Source organism: Parus major, chromosome 1 (genome assembly GCF_001522545.3).
Source record: "Parus major isolate Abel chromosome 1, Parus_major1.1, whole genome shotgun sequence".
Lineage (NCBI taxonomy): Eukaryota > Metazoa > Chordata > Aves > Passeriformes > Paridae > Parus > Parus major.
Window position 1 is genome coordinate 87780230 of NC_031768.1, and position 24712 is coordinate 87804941.

At 42.0% G+C, this 24712-nt stretch overlaps 1 protein-coding gene across 1 annotated transcript in view; it reads right to left on the minus strand.

Moving 5' to 3' along the window:
- The window catches only part of CASR (calcium sensing receptor), a 42161-nt gene that overhangs the window by 11133 nt on the left and 6316 nt on the right, over nucleotides 1-24712 (minus strand). Inside the window, exons 2-3 of the mRNA XM_033517144.1 lie at nucleotides 22035-22341; nucleotides 18359-19240 (exon numbers count right to left, since the gene is read on the minus strand). Coding sequence (XP_033373035.1) covers nucleotides 18359-19240; nucleotides 22035-22341 — 1189 coding nt within the window. The remainder of the gene's footprint in view (nucleotides 1-18358; nucleotides 19241-22034; nucleotides 22342-24712) is intronic.

The following is a 24712-nucleotide window of genomic DNA, read 5'->3' on the forward strand; positions in this document are numbered from 1 at the left end:
ATGGCAAAATGTAAGAGAAACTGAAACTAAATCAATTTGTCTGGGCAGGCAGAACCCTCTTCACCCCACAGACAGAACAGACAATATTGTTTTGATGAATCTTTTTCACCTGGAAACACAGGGACAGGGGAACAGAATCACTTCATTAATTCCTGTCAGTTTTGCTAAATTGTCTCATTTTTCGCTGTTTCCTTTTGGGATCCTCCTATCTAAAGCTAAAATCCCCAGAGCCACAGATACCCTCCTCCCACTGCCTGTTTAAATGCCAGCCCGAGAGAGTCTGGAAAAATCATTATAGTATTACAAAAGATGTGGCCAACAATACCTTTCCAGCTTGTGTGATGTTGATGGAAGAGTATCAAAATATTGCTACAATACTCAGTCTTTGAATAACGGGTGAGACAGAGGAGGCAGGATTTTTTCTGTCTTTCTCATCCCTGTTGCCCCTCCTCTGGAGACCAGCTCATTCATAAGGTGTGGAGCTGGAATGATCTCACCAAAGAACCAGGATGTGCCCCTGGAAGATCTCACCCTCTGATGGACACAGCAAAAGAAGGTGCTCTGTGCTGGCACTTTGCTGTGGAGAGCTGGGGCATTGCCTGCTGTGGGTAAGAAAATAGGAGACTGCTCCCCTCTCATTGCCCTCATTGCCCAGGGGTACCCAGGAAGATGCTACCTGCTCAGCTCCATCAGGGACAGTGAGAACAGAGCAGAAGCAGCTCTGAGGTCAGAGCAGGTGACAGGTCTGCAGATCCACAGTGATGTGTTGTACTCCCTCACCTCACTTTGGCCTCATCTGCACAGGGGCTTCAATCTTGGTCTGGTTGTTAGCAGAAACTTTTTCCATCAGCAGTGCAGGTGCTCAGCAGGGCAGCTCACATTCCTCTGCAGGCTCTGGCACTACCACAGGGTGACAGCTGCAGCTTTGATGTCCAGATCAGGTGATTATTATGCTAATGCCTTGTTTCTCCTCACTCCAACTCAGTATGACACTCTTACGCAGCTGCATAATGGATGCACTACTGCATCCTTCTGAATGACAACAGAATATCCTGACTATCTCTGCTGGTTTGACTATTACCTGTATAGACAGGACACTTTGCCCTTGTTTTGACTGCAGTTGTTACACACACTAGGAGACAATCTTGCAAGAGCCATACTGAAGATTCTTCAGTTCAAGTCATGCTTCTCCTGGTCAGCTGCAGCAGCAGGAGGCTCACTGGTCTTAGGATCAGCAAGACAAATGGTGGAGAAACTTCTGGATTCCCTGAATGCAATTTTTTGTTTGTTTAATTTAATAAAGTTCATATCAATTAGTCTGTTCCTTTGCCTTCCCTCCTGTCATTAGGTTCCTTAAAAGTAATACATACCCCTGGCTTTTAGTGGGGTTTTGTAGGATTAGTTTGACAGGATCTTTCCCTTGTGCACACACACACACACACACACACTACACCTGAGGATTCAGGTTATAAATGATTTCATGTATGACCTGGTATGTCTTTCTGACTGCTAATTCATATAAAACTGATGATCTGCAATTAAAGTTGTCTTTCCCCATGCACGGTATAACAACATCAGCTCTGCAACTGTAGCTAGCGGGTACAAAATGTGTATCAGTTCATGCAGGAAAGACACATGACCTGACTAAAATCCCAAATGTAGAGGCAACAGGAACAACAGAAATAACAAAACCTGGTTTTTCTTCTTTCCAGAAAACAAGAGTTTTTCTTCAAATCTAAATTTCGGAGGGGCAGCTACAATGAACTACCACAACATGTTCCTTCTTTAGAGAGCTAGAAAGGATCGTATCTCTGTATTGCACAAGTTCTGCTCTTTACACGGTGAAAATACAGCTTAAACAGACAAGGAATATATAAGCACTAAACTCTGAAAGAGGAAGTTGTAGACTCTGAATAACCACAGCACTATTTTATAATCACCAATCTATCAATGATTAGCTAAAGGCTTTACAGTTAAAAATGTCTCACTAGGTTTTGTAGCTAAAGGTAGGAACATACATAACCAAGACTCAGTCCTCAAAGACCTAGAACACTGTGCTTCAGCCAGGCCAATAGCATGTGTCAGGGGTAGGTGCATCATATCCTGGAACCAAGAGTTTATGAAAGAAGTGCTGACCTTGCAGCTTGGATACACTGTCAGCAGCTGGTGGAAGCCTGTGGGGAGAGAGCATTGTGCAAGCTGCTGTCTTCAGGTATTTATTTCTGTAATTTTTCCTTCCTTTTTTTTTTCTCTCTGTCACAGATTTCATGTTGAATTGCAATGCCTTTTAATTAAAACACCTGTTATTGGAAAGGACTTGCAAGCTGCCCTCTAGTTCACCCTCCCATTATTCCTGGTAAGTCCTTTCCCAGCCATGCAGCATCCCATACTTTATCCAGGCTAGATATTCTGGGTCGTGTGGTTTCCACTTTTACGAAGGATCATAAAGCCGCAACATAAATACAGTTGTGTTAGACCAGGCTGGCAGCTCAACTGCCTAGGAACTGCTTTGGACTGTGGCCAACAGCTAATACCTACAACAGAAGCACAGGGGCTGTGATACTTCCCCTGAACATTCTCATCCATTTTGAAGCTCAGTGACTTCCTTGTCCAGAGGTTTTGTACCCGATAACCTTTGGGTGGATTTTTCTTCCATGATGTTGCACATTTGTGTTCTGCACCTGTGTGAACTTTTCACATCCACATCCTCCTACAACACAGAGACCTACATTTTATGAGACAAGCAGCTCTTCATCCCTTTTGGAACAGAGCAGCTATGAATCTCTTTTGATGACCTTCATGCTTATATTGGCAAAGAACTGTCATTTGCCGGTCATCTCTTCCATGCCTCAGGACTGTACAATCACCTCTCTTCAGACACCTCTTTCTCAGGCTGCTGAGCCCTATCTGATGTCGCTACATTTTGTACAGAAGCTGTTTCACTGACCCTTCTCTAAATATTCCCAGTTGTCTTCATCAGTTCTGAGGCTAGCACATGATGCTGGAGTGAGATGCACCAAAGGGTTGAGAAAGTGGCCCCAGGACACTCTGTTGACCTCTCTGTCCCTTTTTCAGTGGGACAATTCTTAAAAGTGCATTTGCTTTTTCTGACTACTACTCAGACAGACCTGAGGAGTCCACCCATAGACTTGATCAACTTCATTTGTGCTAAGTCAGGTCTCATAATTTATTTTTATACTCTGCTATCTTTCAACCAATGCACATATAAGTTCTGAATTTGCTGACAGTCTACCAGAAGATGCCTTCAGGAAGCCTGAGTGTACTCTGTGAATAGAAGTTCCATACACATCCTAAAGCCTTCAAAGCACTTCAGGAGGTTTGTGAGGTAGGGCTTCTCTTTAGAGAAGTCATGGACACTCTTCCTCAGTATATTCTGGTTTTCCTTCTTAATTTGTTTTAAACACCAATTTCTAATAATGGTCTCAATCAGGCTCTGCTAGTTCCTTGGATCTCCTCCAGAACCCTTTCCAAAAATTGATGTCTCATCTGTCAGCTTTCTAGGCCTCAGGGCCCAAGATTTTTCAAGTGATGAGATAGACACCACAGCCAGCTCTTCAGCTACTTCATCTGTGACCTCTGGCAGATCCCTTGGGTGAATGTTGTTCACTTGCACTGAAGTATCAAGGTTCATTTTATTCTTGTGTTCCATAGTTTCTTCTATAGTCAGTTCAATTAGATAGATCCTCTGAAAGTCCCTCATAAATAACTAAACCTTCTTAAGTTTGTCCATGAGGAGCACACTTTTCTTCTGTCATGGCTTTACCTTGTCTTTTGCAGTGATAATCTATGGCTCAACAGACAGTCCTACTCCTGCAATGTTTAAAACAGGATTTATGAGCTTTTACCCCATTTCAGGATGTTGCTTATTTGTTTTTCTGGCCTGCCTTATTTTATTTTTACATTTAATCTGCCAGAATTTATGAATCTTCCAGTTTTACTCACTGGACATAACTCAGTTATTTGAAGGATACTGTCTCACTTTTAAGAAATACCACCTAATACCTCTGTTTTGCCTTGTCAATTTCCTTTCTCCCCCTCTTTCTTGATCTGCAATATACGCTCACTTTCTGTCACTAGATGCTGGTGGAAGGCAAAACCATCCATTTTAAACTTTGGATGCTGTCAGATAGCAGAGAATTTTGTGTGTGCATGCATGCCCAAAGCTGAACTTTGAGCTGTCCTCTGAAACACAAGCCACAGATTAGTTGTACATTTTGATAGAAGTTGGACTAAACAATAGTGACATGTCCTAAATACTCCAATTAGTAACAAGATAGGAGACAGATCTACCACTTGGGAGGCTGACTGCAACCAAAATCTGCGGCTCAGGGCTAGAAACAAGAAAGTGAAGATCACGCTTGGATGAAAACCACTGGAAGTAGGACAAGATCCTGGAGCTGAAGGAGATGTGTGGAGACAAATGTTGGGGGATGCTCAGTAACCTTGGCCAGTAATGCTTGAGAAAAGCAACTTAGAGGAGCTAGCCAGCATAAACAGAGAAATTCCACTTTGACAGACCTCCACCATGTCCCTACCAGGAAGGGGAGACTGGTGATGTAACACTGCAGGGAAAGCAAGAGCGTGTGAGATACCAAGCAGTTAAAGTTGTAGTCTTGTTAATTCTTAAATGTAAATAAACGTCACTATCCAGGTGTGGTATGACCTGTCCTTTACTCTGTCTCAATTGTGACAGGTCCTTAATCAGTCTCCATATACTGTCAAAGGTTTAATATTCTTGGCTTCTTTCTGATGTGTTTCCTTCCTAGATCAAATGGTCCTGCAACGGGAAGAGAACCTGGGCACATTATAGGTGTCTGTCAACATAAAAGACAACCAATTACCCCTCTTAACACACAGTTGCAAGCAATCCTGTCTTGACAATTAACACATTTTCCCATGCTTAAGTTTTAATTTCTGTCTACCTATCTTCAGGCCTGTAAAACAGCTCAGGGCTGACAAGTACCAAATGTTTTTCTCTTTGGTTTGACAGAGTGCTCATGCTGAGAGCAGCCACCACTACCACATCATGGCTCAGTGTGAATGAAGATGGAAACCTGGCAACTGTCCTCAAGATGGCAAGTCCTGACTTTAACTTTGAATTGCAGAGGGCCCAATCTCCTCTCTTGTTTTGGATCTCTCATGAAGTGCATGGAGAAGATGCCTTCATAATGCTGTAACAGGCATAAGGTCTTGAGAGATCAGCTATTCCATTAGGCCATGGGTGATGGTGTTCAGGACCTGGGTTTTGCCAGTGGTCAAGTATCACAAGGAAATATGCCCAGGCCAGCTCTGAAAGAGCCACTCATACAATACTTTGAGAGGAATGTTGTCTGGAGAAATCATTTTTTGGTGTTTTTTCTTTTTTCTTTTCACTTTCAACTACCTATGTGCCAATCTTCATTTACAGACTAGCAAAACTCAAGTTTTTACTTTTTGTATCAAATCCTTAATTCCTGCTGCATTCTCTAATTTGGAATATCTTGTTCTGCCCTTTTTTAATGTAGGCCCAACTCTAGGAGTCTCTGAAAGGCAGTGCTGTCATCACAGCGTCAACCAGTTCTGACACACAGGAACTGAGTAGGCAGGAAGGTGCTGGCCCTGGCCCCTTGTGCCAATAATACCTGTTTTCTGAAGCCTGAGGCAGGGCAAGATTAATTTTACCCTTCTGTCCAAAGCATTCTTACCAGCAGGAGCTGAACTTGCCTCCTTCCCTGTTGTCCTTTGTACACCAAGAGGGACAGCATGTAGTGCTGATGCTGTTTTTAAAACCAAGATGACAGAATGTGCCAACACCATTACTGTCACCTTTTTCCAAAGGCCGTCCAGAAGATAATGGTATTCTTCAGCCAGTGAAGGACATTGCCTCATACCACTTGCTATATTCACAGAGTCACAGAATATCCTGAGTTGAAAGGGATCCACAAGGATCATCAAGTCCAACTCCTGGCACTGCACAGGAGTCACACCACATGCCTGAGAGCATTGTTCAAATGGTTCTTGAACTCTGCCAGGTTTGGTGCTATGACCACTGCCCTGTGGAGCCTGTTCCAGTGCCCAACCACCACACTTTGGGTGAAGAACCTTTTCTTAATATCTAATCTAAACCTCCCCTGACCCAGCTTCAGGCCATTCCCTTAGGTCCTGTCTCTGGTGACCAGGTTCCACCTAAGCTCCCTGGTTTCTATTGGCATACTGCTCTGAAGAAGTGACTGTTAATACTTTTTATCATTATAAGGGAACCTTAGGTGGAGAAGCTGAAAGGGACCCAGGAACAGAGTTGTGTTTCTCACTGTAAATACCTCACAAAAAATTTGGATGTCTTCCTGTTACACACATCCAGCTTCATGCACAAGGAGTGCCTGGTATGTAGTTGGGATACTGAGCACTTCATGCCAAAATAATGAAAACCAGTCAGCAGCTACTGGGTGAGGCCTGAGCTGTACTCCAGGATTGAAACTGTCAGGTTGGTAACAGGGCAGATGAACAATAGGAGAGAGACTCTGGAAGAAGGGATGGTGTCAAAGAGAGAGGAATTGATGGTCAGCCAGAGGTACACTGAGAATACTCCAAGGGAAATTTGGCAAGATGGGATGGACATCCCAGTTCTGGTGAAATTCTAGATCTGCACTGAATTGAAAAGCAGAATGAAAGCAAGAGAATTCACTCAATACTCAAGAATAGCTGTGTGAAGCCTGAGAACAACTCAAGAACATTCACTGTTATGCTTTGATAAGAACTGAATGACTTCCTTGCAAAGCTAGGAAGGTCACTGGATAACACAATTAAATGTGTATGACAAAAACAATGTGCCATATGTTAGAAGTAATAATTTAAGCCATTCATAATTTTTATTGAAGAAAATAAACTAACCACTCAAGACCTGTTCATTATTGTAGGCAGCTCAGTAAAAACACTGTGCTTTATGCAGCAGGAAGAGCAAACAAAATATTAGGATATGAAAGTAAAAAAAAAACCATACTGAAAAGATAGTGCTGATAGTACAAGTCTCCTCTGGAAAAAGCTTCTTCTAGTCACTTGATCAGAAAAGATGATTTAAATTAAACAAAGATAAGATATGTCCATAGGTGGTGATGATAGCTCTTGGACAATCAGTCTTCCATTTCAAGCAAAATGAAAGCATGGAATTATTTATCTGTTTATGACACACATAGTGATTTTTGGGAAATAAGTGATATATTCTCAAAGAAGCAGAAACCCCTGTCCCTGCAAAGGCAACTGACCTTATTCAGGTCTCCAGAGAAATACAGGACATCCAGCTGACATGACAAGATGCGCTGATTGTCATATTGTAACTGATAATTGGTTCTTTTCTGTTTCTGTCAAGGATATGATCCATAGGCAGATGGGGGCTGGATCTCTCTCTGCCTCTTCCATTGACCAGTGCTCTGTCCTTGAGGCAGCACTGGTGCTGACATGGGGACCCATGCATACATTATATCCTTTCTTTGTGTGAGAGAAGCAAGATCTCCAATAAAACCTTGCAGAAATTAGGAGAGGAAGGAACTCATATGGACTGTGTTGGAAATACCCTCACTTGATGCTCAGAGGAAGGTGCTTGGTGCTTCCCTTGCCTCATTCTGCGCTGTGAGTGCTTAGTCTGCTTGGAAACTGGTGAATCCGAGAGTTTCCTAAGACAAGGACCAGTTTTACTGCCTGTAACTGGGCTTGATGTGTCAGCTTATGTGGTGTTCTCACCAGCAACCAAGAAACTCTGCTTTGCTGCTTAAAAACTGCAGAAGCTTTGATGCTCTCTTGACAATGAAAGGTGACAAAAAACCAAATTAATAGCTACTATTACAGCAGTAGAAGCAAGTAACTTAAACCAAAAACGTCAAAGGCAAGCATTTCTAAATTTGACTTGATATAAAATGGGACTAATCTGATTTAGGATCAGATTTACTACAGTACAATATTTACAAGGATGTCCAGAGAGAAATCAAAAGCTCAAGCCTAGTGGATTTCATAACAGGGGCTGTACAAGTCAGGTTCAACTGCAATATTTCAGAAAACTCCGTGTGGTATTTACTGGTGGTTGCAGATGCCTCAACTCTTGCAAACCTGAGTCTGAAATGCTTCTGAAAGACCTGTCTAATGAGCCACAGAAGTTCCCAAAAAAATTATCTTGCAACATTTTGGCATTGCATGGCTGCATTTCCAGACTGATTTAATCATCAGTGAGGAGGCTGTAGCACACAGTAAGGATGGGAACAGGATATTTTGTTTCCCCAAGGTCCTCCACAACTCCTGCTGGCCCTGTGCGCACCTATAGTTCTAAATGCAGTTGTCTGTAGAACACCAGTCCTGAGCCTGTACTGTGTAATGCTTAGCTGATAGTAAACAGCACCTCACACAGGCATGCTATGGTAAAGATTAATGATTTTGCCCAGTGTGACCAAAGATTTACATAGGGAAACATGTGAAATCCTGTAAAATGAAATTCAATACAAACATATTTTTTAAACTCAAACTCAAAAGTGTGACCTTCAAGTGACAGTTCTTTTTTTAACTGTAATTACTTTTTTTAGTGACAAAAAACGGGAAACTATTAATTTTGAATCTGTCAAAATGCTGGCTTGGACAGTGATGTTTTCATTAACTGCAATTAGTGAAGTTGACTAGCTCTAGAGTAGAAAAGAGATGACAGAATGACTTTTTTTACCTCTAACATTTTCCTTTTTTTTTTTAAAATTATGATCCAGCTGTATGATGGTACCCCAACAAATCTGTATGGCCCAAAGCAGGATAGTGTAGTATTAGTTCCCTAGTGTCCAAAAAAATCCTTCCTATGAGCAGCTTCAGGAGTTAGGGCACCTGGAGTAGCCTCAGTCCCAGTTCAGTGCTATCCCAAACAGATTTAATCTGATCTACTGACGGCAGTAGGTTTCTTCTGGGGAGAAGTGACTGAAGTGACAGCACCTCTCCCCTCCTTAATGAGCCTCTGTGAGCGTTAATTCAGTTCCTAGAAATCAGGACAAAAGTTATGGTAGAAAAATGAAAAATAATATCTGTGGAAAACACATAGATTCAGGATATTACAATATATAAAATCAAGGAGGCTTCTGACTTAGTCTCTGCTCTCGTGATATACAAGCAAAGGACAGTGATGATGGAGGCCTCTGAACTCCACAGAATGGAAAAAATCCATGGACAAGCTAGAGGAAAGGACTGACTGTACTGCATGCATAATAAACCCATTATCAGTTCAGAATTTTGCCTGTGCTCATTAAAATGAAAGCTCATTAATTAGAGAGTAATGATATGTTGCCATCCTCATCATACAAATAGAGCTCAAATAGCAGTATTTATTATGGTGGGCTCTAAAAGCACTAATCCAACACAGAACATCCAAATAAGACTGAAAACCACAGGTGTTGTATTGACAGAAAGCATAACATAAAAAACCCCAGAGAACAAAGAAGAAAAAAATCACCAGGCAATGTATAAGAAGTTCCTTGAACATATTAAAATTCAAAGTTGTCATGTATGCCAGATCCTCATGACATTAAGGCTGTGAGAGACAGCTAAAGAGGCTGGAATGCCAAAGAGAGAGCTGAGGAGGAGCAGGAAACCTAAATGAATGATGTGTTAGTACCCTTGCTATCAGAAAAAAAATCACAGACATTCTTATCTCAAGGGCACTGGTTTTGGAGCCATAATGTGACATTAACTGAGGTACAAGGTCCTTAAAGAGAGATTACAGGGCAGCCTGAGCAATTTAAAATGGATCTAAAAGGCTGACAGAACCAGACAGTTCATCACAGCAGTCCATGAGCAATAAAGAGAGCACTAATACAGTAGGTTTATGATATACACATAAAAATGCCACTGGCTTTGAATGACAAAGTCAATATGCTATCTAATCCTATTCCACAGCAACTCCAATCCACCTTTTTGCTGCTCGCAAGTGTAATGAATTCCCAACACTGTGTCCAAAGTTCTGCTCAGTGTCAGCCTCTGGTGGGCTGCAACAGCTGCCAAGAAAAGACAATACTATAAAAGGCAGAGGGAGGTCCTCTGAAGCCAAAGGCTGCTTAGCCTGATGTGAATCACAGGAAAAACAATGGGAAAAAGGAGTTGAGGGCTGAGGAGCAATTAATACAAAACTGTAGGACTAAAACATAATTCCTGCCGCCTAGTAACATTTGAGGAATACAGATCTTCTTAAATTCAAGTTGGGTTGACAGACATAGCCCTTCAGAAGTGAAATAACTGAGCTTTATACTTCACATAACATGGATCAAGAATTGCCCAGCAGATACCAACAGAGGCAGATCATCAGTTCAAGGGGAATTCCTCCAGCCTCAGTAAACAACTCACTGTTTCCCAATATGTTCACCAGTACCCTGGCAGCAGCTACAAAAGCACTGCTGGGAAAATTTACAGAAAATTCAAGGATTAAGGGAAAGGTAAATAATATTCAAGAAAAAAGCATTTCCCCTCAGATTGCTTTCAAACATCTATGTTTAATACAGCGAAATTCAGGCATAAGGAATTCACACCAGGCACAGAAAGGGTACCACCTGCTGCAAAGTATTACTGGCAGCTGAATGTGACCTTTCCATTGCATGTGGTGGCATGGAAGGCTCAGGTACCTTGTACTCCTACAAATGAGGAAGTAATAGGAGCATGCAAATGTAGGATTTTTTTCACTGTCTGGCTGTGCTGAGTCTGTTGAAGGAATACTGAATACATGCCAGAAAGAGGGATGAGTGAATGAACAAGGTACAGAACTAAAGCTGAAAACCAGAAGTCCACTCTGTTTAAATTACCAAGGTAAGACTGAGGAATAATTTGATCAATGTGCATAAATACTATATGGAGAGAAATCATGCATACTTCATCTGGACTTTTAAACCTAATAAAGCTAGTCCAAGTAAGGACCAATGAAACTAAAGGTCAGTAAATCCCCACTGGAAATCAGATGTGGTCTGTGACAAGAGACATGGCCTGCCATGGATCATACTAATTAAAAAAAAAGGTCTACTAGTCAGCATCTCTTTGGGAAAAATAAATCTTGCTAAACACACCTTGGGCTGTCAAACACAGCCCTTCAGAAGTGAAATACCTAGGTTTTATATCCGATGTGAAGCAGCCTTTAGCTGGATCAAGATTACTTACTTTCCTGAATGTGGAATAAATTTACATAATTAATTATACAAAGGATTTCAAGCTGCACGATCATTTGGAAAGTGACTCCACTTCAACATGTTTTAAGTTTCTACTGAGGTTTTGCGGAGGGACATGGTCTCTGGACAGCAAATGGCAACTGTAGAGGTACAATGAAACCTAATTGTCAGTGCTGCTAGATGGTATTCTGTGCTGTATGCTCCTCTCTTTACCTACAGCCATGGCATGAAAAAAACATCAGAGCCACTTAGTCTAGACTTAATGCCATAATTGCTTTGGTTTTCACTTGCAGCAAATATAATATGGAGAAATCCATTGGGTACAATAGCCCAGGCTGCTGTGTACTGAGGGTGAAGGATCTATTGGCAGGAGTCCTAACTGAGTAAATGATGCTTAAATGCTCTTGGGACATCACCATACTGCACAATAACTGTTATGGTGAAGCATCTATCAGCTTAAGATAGGACTTTTTATTAATTTAAGCTTAATACTAATCAATACATTAAAAATGGTCCTATTATTAAAGCTACTAGTAGAACTAAAGGTTCAAGTGCTCAGTGTTTTCAGGTAGCACAATTCACACGTGTTGTCTTGCATAAGCAAAGTCTGAAATATTTTTTTCTGGGGTGTGTTTAATGCCATCCCTACCCAACTGTGCAGAGAACAATTGTGTAGATGTGTCACTTCACAGCCCTTTGCTGTCACTTTCTTCAAACAGCTCCTTATGGACCAGTCTCTTCAAAGCCCCAATGAGGTCTGAACCTGCGTCCTGCACAGAGCACTGCTGATACTGCTTTGAGGAACTGTGCTGCTCTCTAGGCCAGGAGAAAGTCATAGCTTTTGACTGAAAATTCATTCCTATTTGGAGCTATAGGATGAATTACTTCAATGCTTGGTAAGCTCTTTGTTAGAATGAGAACCAACAGATTCTGCACTCTAGGTGTCCTTTCTTTTAACAAAACCATGGTAATTCATGAAACCTGAGTTCAATGCTTATTTATAATCTAATTAAGAAGTACTATCTATGGGGCAAAATAAAAAAGGAGTCACAAATTATCCTATAGTCACAGTGAGTTAACTGAACTTATGCAAGTGCTTCAGACATTCAGAATGGGCAAGCACAGTCACAGGTCACATAAATGGTCAACTGATGTTCCAGGGGATTCAGTTACTGTGTCTGGGCACATGTTCCACTTGGCTACTGGCTTAAATCTGTATTTTCCATTCCTCTATCAATGTAAGCCTTGGCCAACAAAGAAATCTCATGTCAAGGCTTTGATTTCTTCAGTCTTTCATGTCATTCTTTCTACAGACACTGGCAAAAGTCCTTTCAGAGCAAAGTATTGCTTCTAGTCCAGTTGGAAGATCACTTTTATAATTCTACAAGGCAAAAGGGTCACCATAAAAGTAATTTGTTCTCATTCCTTCTAACTTCTGTATAGAGCAACACCAGTCCTTCACAGTGCATTAAAGTTCACTTTGGGGATAAAACTCTTTGACAGGTTAGTAAAGCATTTGTGAAGATAGATGACTACCCAGAAAGAAATGGAATAATAAACTATGTTATGATTATCATGCCTTTGAAGTTAGCTTCAACCCTACCTTGGGATAAATGGAAATTTTTTATATATCTACTTGTTTCCTCATCTGACTTTGTGTGTGCCTTTAGGAAGCTCTCAAGGTGCCCTTTGTCACCAGCTCCATTTGTGAATAGTATCAGGAAAGGTCAATCCTGGAAGAAATTTTACATCCTTTTGTGCAACAGAGACATGCTGTGTCTTTGTAACAGATACTGGTGTCTGGTATCTAGGTAATTCAAGGGATAATTGTTATCTGAAGTTGCTACAGAGACATTATATGAGCATTTCATGGAGCCTTCCCTAAAATTCTGACTATGGGCTGAAAAACTGACTTTTCCCCAGCTGACAGAAGTACTTCATAAATGAGCTTCATAAATATAAAGAAGTTCTTTTCAAATACAGGTTTTGTTGTAAAGCAGGGCATAAATGACTATATTAAAAGTGACTTTTATGAAAAATTCAACGTGTTTGGGGGCAGACAAGAATTCTGTGGGTTTGGTCATCAGGCAGTATGTACTACTCCAATTCAGAAGAATCTCATCCATTCTTTACTTAGTAATTAAAAACCATGAGTCCTTTTTTGTATTTGCTGCATGCAGTTCATTCACCCTTCTTCTAGCAGCCTTGTCAGGGCAATTGTTTCCCAGCACATTTTCTATGGGTGAGTCCAGTTAAGTCTTTCTCCTTTTAGCTAAAGACACATCTAAATAATACTCCATCTGTTGTCTGCTTAGTTGATGCTCACAGCTGATGGCAAGTTATTATCTTCAAACTGATGAATAAGCAATTGTCTGTTATTTCCCTGCTGGAGAAACAGCTGTGTTTGCTCTATTGACCCTCATATTTCTGTGTGTGGCTCAAGTTGTGCCCCTCTCAAATCTGTCTCCCACAACAAAGGCACACCTCTTGCCTTCTCTTCACAACAAACACATCTCCAGTGCATTTGTAATGCAGAGTAGGCAAGGTTTTGCAGTTGCCTGACATTCAAGAGCTTCCTCTGTTTTCCTTGTGACTCTTCCCAAATGACTAATCTCCCCACCAGCCATATCTAATAGCTCTTCTGATACTGTTTAATTCTGTATATCACAAAGCAGCTGGTTCTGAATTGTTCAGACAGGCCTCTAGTTTAATAGTCACAAAAATTGATTAGATAAGCCATTAGGCTCAAAGGTCTGTGTCATCTAAGGCATTATTTACTTCTTTAAAGCCTTGCACGATCAATTTCCAGCCAGGCAGACACACCTAAATGTAAAGCTGGAGAAGGTGCCAATCCATTTTTACCTCTTCACAATATGCATCCCTAGCACTGAGGAAGGAACTATTCACTGGGAGGTGCACAAACGTAATAAAAGACTTTAGATGTTGCTAGGTGAAGCCAATTTGTATTTGTTTTTATTTTGTGGAACAGCATATGACAGGTTTTCACTGAGTCTGAGGTCAGTCAGATTTCCAGCCATAGAATAATACACACAAGCAGGTCTCCAACCTGAGAATCATTAGCACAACACATTTTTCAGCCCTTGCACTGTGCTTTGCCTTGGGGCCTAGAAGAGCTTTTATTTTTCACTCATGCCAAAGTTCAAAGCCTCCTATGTAATAGCAACCTGCAAATTGTCTGGGAGTCACCCCAAAGATGCTCTGTGCAATGACCCTGTGACTACACACCTTTGCCTTCTCAGATCCTTGGAAGCTTGTTTTCCCCATTTAATCACAATGCTTTTACTGCAAGACACAAAGAGAGGTCCAGCAGCTGCTCATCAAGAATCCAAATGAATGGGCAGAAACTGAGTGACCTCAGTCAGAAGAAAAGACAGGCCTTTCATCTTATCAGAAATAATATGAAGCAGGAAATATTTGCTCTGAAGGATAGATTAGGATTCCCTATTAGTTTTCTCCTGATTTTTTTGCAGGACCACACAGTGTTTGTAGCAAGAAAGAGACACCGGAGAGGCTCCTGTAAATGCTCAGAGGGGAGCTGAAAAAAGAACAGATGGACTTTTTCCTAGAAGGGGCCACAGAAATAGCCTCATGAGCTATTTGACTAAGAAAATGAAGGAACTTGAGGGACTTGAGAAATATCAGGGAAGATATTAAGAAAAAAGGGCTTCAAAACCAGATTGTTAAAGCAGCTATGGAGAAACAGGTAAAAAATGCAGGGAATTTTGACATAGAGGCAGTTGAATCAATACAGCAGATCTCAGCCTGTATTCCACCTCTTGCCATAACTTCCCACTTCCATTCTGTGGCTTATGGGAGAGCCTGTGTTTGGGGTAGGCAAGTCCACAAACCAGAGCAATGCACAGAATTATCTCTACTTGATACAGACTCCTAAAAAGTCACAACTTCCCTGCAGAAGGGAGTGGTCTTTTGACAGCCAGATATATTAGAAACCTTTAGGAGGATTTTTTTCTGTTGTACTGTTTGCACCCATGCACTTTAAATCTTAGTGTTTATTGTAAAATTTTGCCTTGCCCCAAAGTAACAGAATTGATACATTTTGCTTGGGATTGCCCTGCATCTTTTTGTTACCTGAACGAAACAGTGCAAAAAGAAGTAACTGATCTCATCTTGTTCAATATCGTGCAGCACACAATGGCAGATGCAGACAATACTGTCTGTCCTTTGCAGGCATCTTGCAAAGGTGTGCACCTCGATTATCTTCTGCCTTGCAGCAGCGTAGATTCTTAAAACAAGACAACTCAGATCGCTCAGAATAAGGGCAGCACAGACATCCTAATAAAATCTGCAATTTTCTGCAGAGTTCCGAAGTGCCAGCTGCCCCATTTTCAGATAAAGGATTCTGAATTCCCTAGCCAGCTCTGTATGTGGAATGAGTGGCCCAGGTTCCCCTGGGCACAGCCTGGAAACTGTCCTGCCTGCTTGCCAGCTCTGCCTGTGCCTGCATCTCTGCACATGCTGGGCAGCTGGACAGCTTGGGCTGGCCAGTCCCATCTCCACTGGGAATGCCCATAGCCAGCTTCGGGGGCACTGGTAAAACAAAAGGAAGCAAGACTGGGTTTATGGACAGCATCCGTCACAGATCGCTGGCCCAGGTGGAGAAAAGGAGCAAACGGTTTCTTAAACAAGTAGCTATAAAAAAGTAAACATAAAGGTTGGTAGTATTTGATTTTTCACCTTAGGAGACAAAAATCCTACACTCCCCAAGCTGAAACATACCTAGAGTCTTCTTAAACCATAGATAGTAAATTCTTAATAGAAGAAGTTCACTCAGTTTAACCAACTCACAGTGATTTGTGCTAGGCTGTCCATTTCAAATTAATCAGATCACTGAGGTAAAAATCCTGTGTTTATATATGGACCTGCACAAGCACTCTCCACAAATGATACAGAACACATCCCCCAAAAGATTTGTGTTATAAGTACATAAAATTAGCAGTTAGCAAACAATAAATACTCATATGTGTTAATAGGAGAACACCACTGAAAGGCTACTAAATTAAATGGTACATAATTAAATTGTGGAATGTGTAATTTTTGCTCCCCAGCCACCAACCCTGCTGCTCCAGACAGGAGCTCAGGCTAATGGAGACACAAGTTCAGCAGGTTCACCTTATCTGTACCACACAGCACCTGGCCAGTAATTGCACACACCGTGAGCAGCTGCCTTCCAGTCACAGGTATGGGGGCCTCCTAGCACTGTCCTTGCTCTCTCAGGTCACTTCCCATCAAGAAAACCCTGACCTGACTGTGAGAAAGGGAGCAGGCAGTGAACACTGACAGAAGTACCACCACAAATGAGACTGACTTTACTAGAAAGATTTTCGTCTGTGTGGCTGTCTGAAAACCACTCTGGAAATGCTGGAGGCTGCATGTTTGTGAGGTGAACTCATTACTCCCAGGGCTGAGGAAAGCTTCCTGAAGGTAATGAGCTGCAATTCCTGGTATGAAGTAGCTGTGCACACAAATTTGGCATTTTCCTGCTATTCATGTGTTTGATTTTGAAACAAAGTGAAAAAAATGCACAAGTGGGTTTGAAAGCCACCATATGATGGTGATTATAAGTATAGTCTGTTCCTTTGTAGCGCTCTCTGTTCCTGCCCAGTGGGGTTATTCTCTACATACATACTCCTTCTTGATGCTGATTCCCTCCTCTCAGGCAGGTATGTATATCCAAATGCCTAGATCAACAGGATGCTTTACATTTCGATGTGTATATCCTTCAACACCCAACAAGCAACACAGAAATGAGAGATCATTCTTCCAACCATGGAATTTTCAACAAACACATTATTTTACTTTGCAATGGCATGAATATCCAGCTTTACTTTCCAAGCTGACAAGGCATAAAGGAATGAATTAAACTACATTTATTCTGGTTCATTTTTACTGACAACAGTGAAAGCTAAATCTGTCTGACTTGCCCATTTCTGCCAGTATTTTCCTGAAAAGCAGAATAGCTTTGAAAGACAAACTCTGGAGACAGCCAGCAACTGCAGGATTCCTCTAAATCAGGGTCAAACTTTGCGCTCATCAACTCCGAGTAAAGTGGTTTTGAGACACCTATTCAGGCACCTAGAGCAGTGCAAGTTTCCCATAAATGCCAAGACAAAGCCTTTTACTTCGATCTGACTGATATTTTTGAGTTAACTGAGATTAGACAGGAACAAAACTGCAGTTCCCATATCTGAATGTGACCTGACCTCTGCAGTTTGTGGCAAGGACAGCCTTTGTTTTGGTTAGACTATCCCAAAGAGAGGAAAATAGCCATGCAAACGGGGAGGTGATCCTCCATTTATTCACCTGTGTTGTTCTGATTTCAGGTGTGTTTGGGCTCAAGCGTTTTGTGACAACCAGAATGAGGCAGACAGGATTTTCTACATATCTGACATACCATCACTTGATAGTCCATGCTAATTGTGTTAAGAATGCAGTAGATATTAAAACCACAAAGTGAATACCACATTGGATACCATGAACAAACACCAAGTAAGGTAGAGAGCATACATAAAGGATCAGAAGACAAAATGCCAGAATATGATCCATGTGGCAGCGGGCAGAATGCATTGAATGAATGGGTAAATGGGACTAAGTCATGTATAATTTCATCAGTTCACAAATACCACTGCCAAATCAAGGCAGCTATCTATTTTCTGCCCAAGAGCCACACATTATTTTCCTCCATTACTCAATCTTCTTTATTTTGATCCTATATAAGCTTAAAACTGTGAGGCAAAAAATACAGCCTCTATGGAAAATTGCTGTGGGATTGCAAAAGATATAAAGCTTGCCAAAGAAAATGAACTTTAAAAACTGTTTTCCTTGTTTATGTGTTCTCCCCAGGCCCTCTTGTTTATGTAAGGCTCAATATATGATCAAGTTACCTTGCGTCAGCCAGGCTGTGGTAATTGTCTGTGTGTGCACTTTCAGCCCGCAGCAAATGCAAGAAAATTTAACCTGGTTTAAGCCCCTTTGATTGCAGGCCTAGTCGAACTTACCTTATGGTGAGGGCATGCACCTACCTCAGACACAGTCACACACTGCATCCCAGGAGCCTTATGCTGTGTCTGAGACCCAGGATTGTGAAAGGCACCCTAAAGGGCATTTGGGACAGCTTCTCTTTCCTTCTGCAGGCACATTGAAAGGCTTACCTGCCATGCCTCCACCTTCTTTATGTCTGCACAGGACCCATTGGTGAAGAGTCCCTTCCCAGGGGTACAGGTATAAATATCCTGCAAGGCATGGGCAATGGAATACACTGCCAAGTACACATTATAGGATATCCGCAAGTGTGTGTAGTCCATGTACGGTGTCTCCACGCTAGTGATGTTCTCATCCCCCGTGCATGGAGGTCGGAAGGCAGACGTTCCATTTCCAGCTCCCAGCCCCTCTTCATGGCCCTTGTGGAAGGAAGCTGAAGCAGGAGAATTTTTGGACCCATCAGGGAGATAGCAGTTAAATGTCTCCTCCCAAAACTCCTTGGCAAAGCCGTTGTTGGTGGACTTCTTGGGATGCACCTTCTGCAGGAACTCACGAAAGCCTGGGATCTGTCCTGCTTTCAGTGCAAACCCAATGGTGCTGCCAATGACACGGAAGAACTCCGGCATGGCTATTAGGGAAGAGCTGGCCCAGGCCTCACTTGCCAGCCAGATCTTGCCAGTGATGTTTCTCCTGACAATCTCTTTGATGAGAGGCTCCAGATCTGGGCCACTGGAAAAAACAACAATCACTCTTGCTGTGGAGTTCTGGATGACCTCTACCACCTGCTGGATCTCCTCTTCATCTGAGTACTGGGAGATGAGCTCACTAAAATCAATGCAGATATCTCTCTCCTCTGCCTCTTCCCGAAATTTTTCAATCCCTGGCCGGCCATAGTCATCATCAGCTGCAATTGTTCCCACCCAGTTCCAGCGAAAGTACTCGATGATGTCTGCCATGGCTGTGGCCTGATGCTCATCGTTGGGGATTGTGCGCAGGAAAGACTTGAACTGGTTCTTATTGCTCAGGAGACGACTGGATGAGGCATAGCTGACCTGTCAGAGCACAGCAAACGAGCAAAACACACCATTAAAGTGAAATGCCTGAAATGAATTGCCTGCGTTTACCTAGCATCACTGTCAACCACATTTTCTTAGTCTGTGTTTGCAGGTGATCCACTCTGAGGGCCTGCACATTCTTCTAGCCTATCCTACAGAGGCACTCATACAGAACCAGCTGCTCAGACCTCAGAGGCTGCAGCCAGCTTGTGCCCACCTGCAAGGTCAAGGATCTGAGGGAGAGAGAAATGGACACTAGACTGGAGGAATGGCAAAGATTTCTGTCAAATCCAGAAATAAAAAGAATGTGCCATCTAGACAGATGAGGGCAATACACTGAATTAAGACAAAATAGGCTTTCTCTGTCCTGAACCAGACATGCGACAGCAGGACAGTATTTCCATTCCAAAGCTACCCTGTCTCTCCTTGCCTTTGACATCCATCCCCATCCTTAAAGAGGCTCCATCAGACACCACGTGCCATTTATATATAATCCCTGTCAATTGACATAGGAAGAATGTGATGTATATCAGCCTCCTTGATCCTGCAGAGTGTTATGGTAATGCTACTTTAGCACTGTTTTCCAACTGCTGGCCAGAATCAGCAAAAAAGCCAGTGGGCAGTCCATGCTTCATAAGCCACCATGTTTTATGGTTAAAATGGAATTTTATTTCTTTTTCTAAAACTATCAAGAAGTATTTTATTTTCCTAATCAGAACAAGTGCCACATGCTCTTAAGATAGAATTAGAATTATCTACAAGTAGGAAGAAAACCATAAACCCCAGATAATAACATTTTAAAGATCTGGAGAACTTCTAAAACACATTTTAAGATTGGTATCTGAATTCTTTGGGACTGACTCTCATTTGAAAAAGTCTTCCATAAACAGTTCATTTAGTACAAAGTGAAAATTTACAGAAAACCTTATCTTTAAACTCTGTTATTTAATGTTTCTGCAAGAAGAAAGAAAAGGAGGTCTCACAGCGCAGTTTCAAGGGCCACAGGAGTAAATCCTCCTTTCAAGAGCCTCTCCCCTGGACAGGCTCTTGCCCAGTGCTACTCTCACCCCCATCAACCTTTTGCCAAGAGGTACAGGCAATGTGTGCCACTGCCACATGTGGTGTAAGAGGACCCTGAGGTGAGGTACTGAGAAACAGAATGGAAGTTGTAACATTTTCAGTGTCTACGTCAACAGAATGAGTAATGAGCCGTACATTAATTGTAAAATACACCATCAACTCCTACTGAAATGCAGGGCCTAATAAGCCTGGATTTGCTAATGACCTTGCTATAAATGGCTGTGGCAATTCTACCCAACACCTGCCAGTCTAAAAGCCTGCTTTCAGCTGTCATGCTTCAACCACCTGGCTGAGACTTCGTTCCAGAACTGAACCTCCTGACATCTACCCTTTTCTGCAGCCTCTAGGTAAGGCTACTGCCTCACAGGACAAATGTCATTCTCTGTTTAAAGAGAAAGTCTGGGAACTGCAAACAACTCTTATGTTCAGCTGAACTCACCAACCCTGCTTAGCTGCCCTTGTTCACCTGGAAATGTGATCTGTAAATCACCAATGCCCTGTAAGATGTCATCAGGGTGTTTATTACATGCCAGCTTCAATGCCACTCTGGACAATACCCAGATAGCACAGCTTAAACCATTCTTGGCCTGCTCAGAGGCCAAATGTCCAGTTTTTCAGACTCTGCAAAGGATTCTGATAAGACTGATAAGACTCAACAGACAAGATATATCACTGTGCACAGGGCAATCAAGAATCCTTCCTACTTCATTCGTGGTGCAGATGGGAATTTGAGCCCTGGCTGAAGCAAAGATAAATTTCTCAGGGCAGACTGAGAGCACATTCTGACACAATCTTGTTATAAGAGCTCTTGTGAGCTCTGGCACCTCTATTAATTTTGGAAGAGGGATTGGATGTGTTAGGCTATACAAGGTAACACTTAAATGGATAAGGCCAAGCACTTTTTCCAAAGTTGACTTCAGTGTAGAAATCTAAAATCAAGAACAACAACATTAAGCCAGCCTTGTACTTTTCTTAAGATCTTGGCAGATCAACAAGCCTCTCAGACAAAAGGATGAGACCGTGGATGATGGCACTGGCTCCAGCAGAGTCAGAATGCAACCTGAAGGATGCTGTGAAACAGGAATTGGCACAACCACGTCACTGCACAGATGAATTTGGGACAAGGGGCATATCCACATGATTTCACAAACATTGTTTTGGATGCCCTAGGGCAAAAGAAAGGCAGGTCAGCTCAGAAGAAACCTCCACAGCATCTGATCAGCATAAGCAACAGCTTTACAGGTCACCTACAGGAATGATCAGAGATGCTGAGAGACCTAAAGAGCAGCTGGCAATGACTAAGCTCTACCCTAAATGGGCTCTGTGGGAGCTGGACCAGCCTAGAGAGTCACTACTGTGAAGTAATGACACAGCTAAGGTGTCAGGGCTGGCAACTGTCATTGACTGACCTAAAATACCTGTATTCACAGACTAAACCACTCTAGAGGGCTCCAGTCCTCCTAGACTAGGTTTCTGTTGGCCAAATGTTATTATGGCTGCTCAGTAGCCTTTGTACTTGGGGACTGCAAAGTACTAGCAAGATACATTTCTATCATAACAATGACACTCCACCCCCTCCCACACCCCACTTTATTTTTTCTCTCCTTAAAGTTCTATTGGAAATGGCAAAGATGAAACAATCTCTGTTTAATCTCCACAGAGTAGAGAAGCAGTGTCTTCTGTAACCTAAAGAAGTGAGATGGAAGCGTACCTGAGGTATGTAAAAGAGTCCCAGCAGATTGGCCACAGCAGTGGAGATGCCAGAGCCAGTTGCTCCCACGACTGCAATGGTGGAAGGGATATGTTCTGAGCAGTTACAGAATTCGTCCAGGTTCAAGGAGTCTATCTTGTTCTGGGCCACAAAACTCAGTGTGGCCTCCAGGGCTTTTGAGACTGTATTGCAAGTGTCAAATATCCTGTATCCCAGGGTCATGTTGGGAAGGAGAGTTGGGCTACTGTTTATTTCTTCTATGGCAAAGATCATAGCCTGGAGCCAGCGGAAGCCTCGGAAATTATACCTGGGGGAGCAAAAATAAAAACAAAATAGAGTGAGAAGGAGGAAAACAGAGGAAGCAAGATCAAGAATGAGGCAGATTGAAAAATTCCACATACAAAAGGCAAAAGCAACTTAAGCTATTTCTTGCATCCTACTAAATTTGGAAAGTTTTGCTTTTGTCTCTACTGGTTACAGAAGATGTGTGTTTATGCTATGAGGTTTTAGTTCTGGCTTTCAACTTTTTGGTTTGGGCACTCACTCCAGAGGTGAACTTTACTAAGTCCCCTAAAATCTGGGACAGTTGAAAGACAGCATCTCTGGAGTGATGACTCTGTCCTGTCCCTTGTGCTCAGGACCCTAAACCTGATCTCATTACCCCTGAGGAAATGGATGTTGTGATCCTCTGACTGAAAGCTACACCAACCAGGTTTGCTTCCAAGCTCCTCTGACATGTTTCTGAATGCAGATGGCAGTGTCTGCTAAGCCTGTGCTGATGCTGCCAGTGATGATCTTAGGCTCAGGGATACTCCTGGAGTGCATCAGCTGCCCCTACTTTTGGACAGGCAGAGCAGGCTGAGCCACAGCACTGGCATGCTGCTGGATGCAGAGGTGCCAGGGAGCTGCTCAGGGAAATTTGGCCTCACATGACACCGTTCGCTTTGCGAGAGAGAGCACAGTCACACTGTTCATACCAGAGAACAGAGACATGCTATAAATATAAGTCCCAGTGCAAACTGGTAACTTGTTAATTAGCTACTTTAGCGCCTCCACTGAAGGAGTAACTTTTCTCATTATTATCGTTCTCTCACACATTTGCTTTAGACACGAACTCAGAAGATGCCCTCAGAGCTGCCCTGTGAAACTGAAACTGTTTTTTGAAGACTCCTCTAAGATGGAGAAGCTGAGTTTTCTGATTATCTTGCACCTGTGCATGGAGCTAAGGCCAAGCTGCAGATTGGTGGCAACTGTCCTGCAGGAGCTGGGAGTCCCTGTTTATAGCATCAGCAGCCTGGCAGTGGAAGAAGCTGAAGCAGGATGATTGCTTATCCAAAAAGGAGAGAAACTTCTTCGTGGAAAGCAGCAGCATGAAAGTACCTTTGATTTGTATTATTCTGAAGTTTTACTCTGTTTTTTGCTATGAAGTTACCCTGTAACACAACCAGTTGTGTGCCTGTGAGGCTGCTGTGTTTTAGGGAAATGCAGCTGGAATGGCAGAATCTTTCATCAGCTGAAACCTGCCCTTCCTTGGAATGCACTATGGGTCAGGATACCAGTTAGTTTGCAGTTTTGTGTTGAGTTCCAGGTGAAAACAGGAAAGTGTCAATGCTGTTATGCTTGAGATCCACCGGGAAAAGTGATGGGCCCCAAAACTGAAAAAGCCTGGGAAAATAGCCTGCCCAAGAACGGATTCTATAGGAAATGGTAAATCATACATTTCACAAGAGTTACATTTTGAAATGTTTAGAGAAATGTTTCCATTACTAAGGTGAAGATTTCTAAAGACAAGCTTCATGAAATCACAACCATTCAGTCTCTGAGATATATGACCTGAACATTTTTAATTGCTGGATTAAATTAATTGCTTCCAAAGTTGATGTTAGCTATGTCTGACTTTTTCAAAGCTGAATGAACAAAGCCACATTACTTCCATTCCAGGAGTTTTATCTGATTCATCTGGGGTCAGAATTTCTAAAGATATCACATCTAAGGTTTATCTTTAAGTCTTAAAAACTTCATTTATTCAACTTGACTTCACCTCTCCAGACATCTTTGGCCAAATTCCAAATGAGGATCAGTTCTGAGGTTGTGCTGCCTCAAAGCCCAGGCAGCACAATTTCAGTACAGATCTCTTCAGGTCAAAAAGTTTGAGTCCTTAGTTATAACTTATTACCAAAGGGACAGTTAGCTTTATGAAAATTAGTCTTTAGAATCATGGGAGTGTGGGTTACCGATAGAAGTAATTTGGTCATTTATAATATTTTTTGCTCTAGCTCCAAACCATTAAGTAATGAGATGCAATGAGAGAGCTCTGAAATAAAAGGGCAAGGCTCAGAGGGATTGAGTCAGTGAGTGCTGTGTACAGGCAGAAGACGTGTTGGGCACACCATGTTGCCTCATGTGGTCAGTAATGCACACTGGGATAAATGGAAAGAAGGAAGGGGTTTGTGACACTTCTTTTTAAAAAGCTACATGTGTTTACAGATATTTTTGATATGAATATGATTTGAAGCAAGGAGACATATTCAGGCTCCTCATGTAAAAGAGAAAAATCTGATCACTTTTTCTATATTTAAAGGGAAATATATTTATATTTATATTTATATTTATATTTATATTTATATTTATATTTATATTTATATTTATATTTATATTTATATTTATATTTATATTTA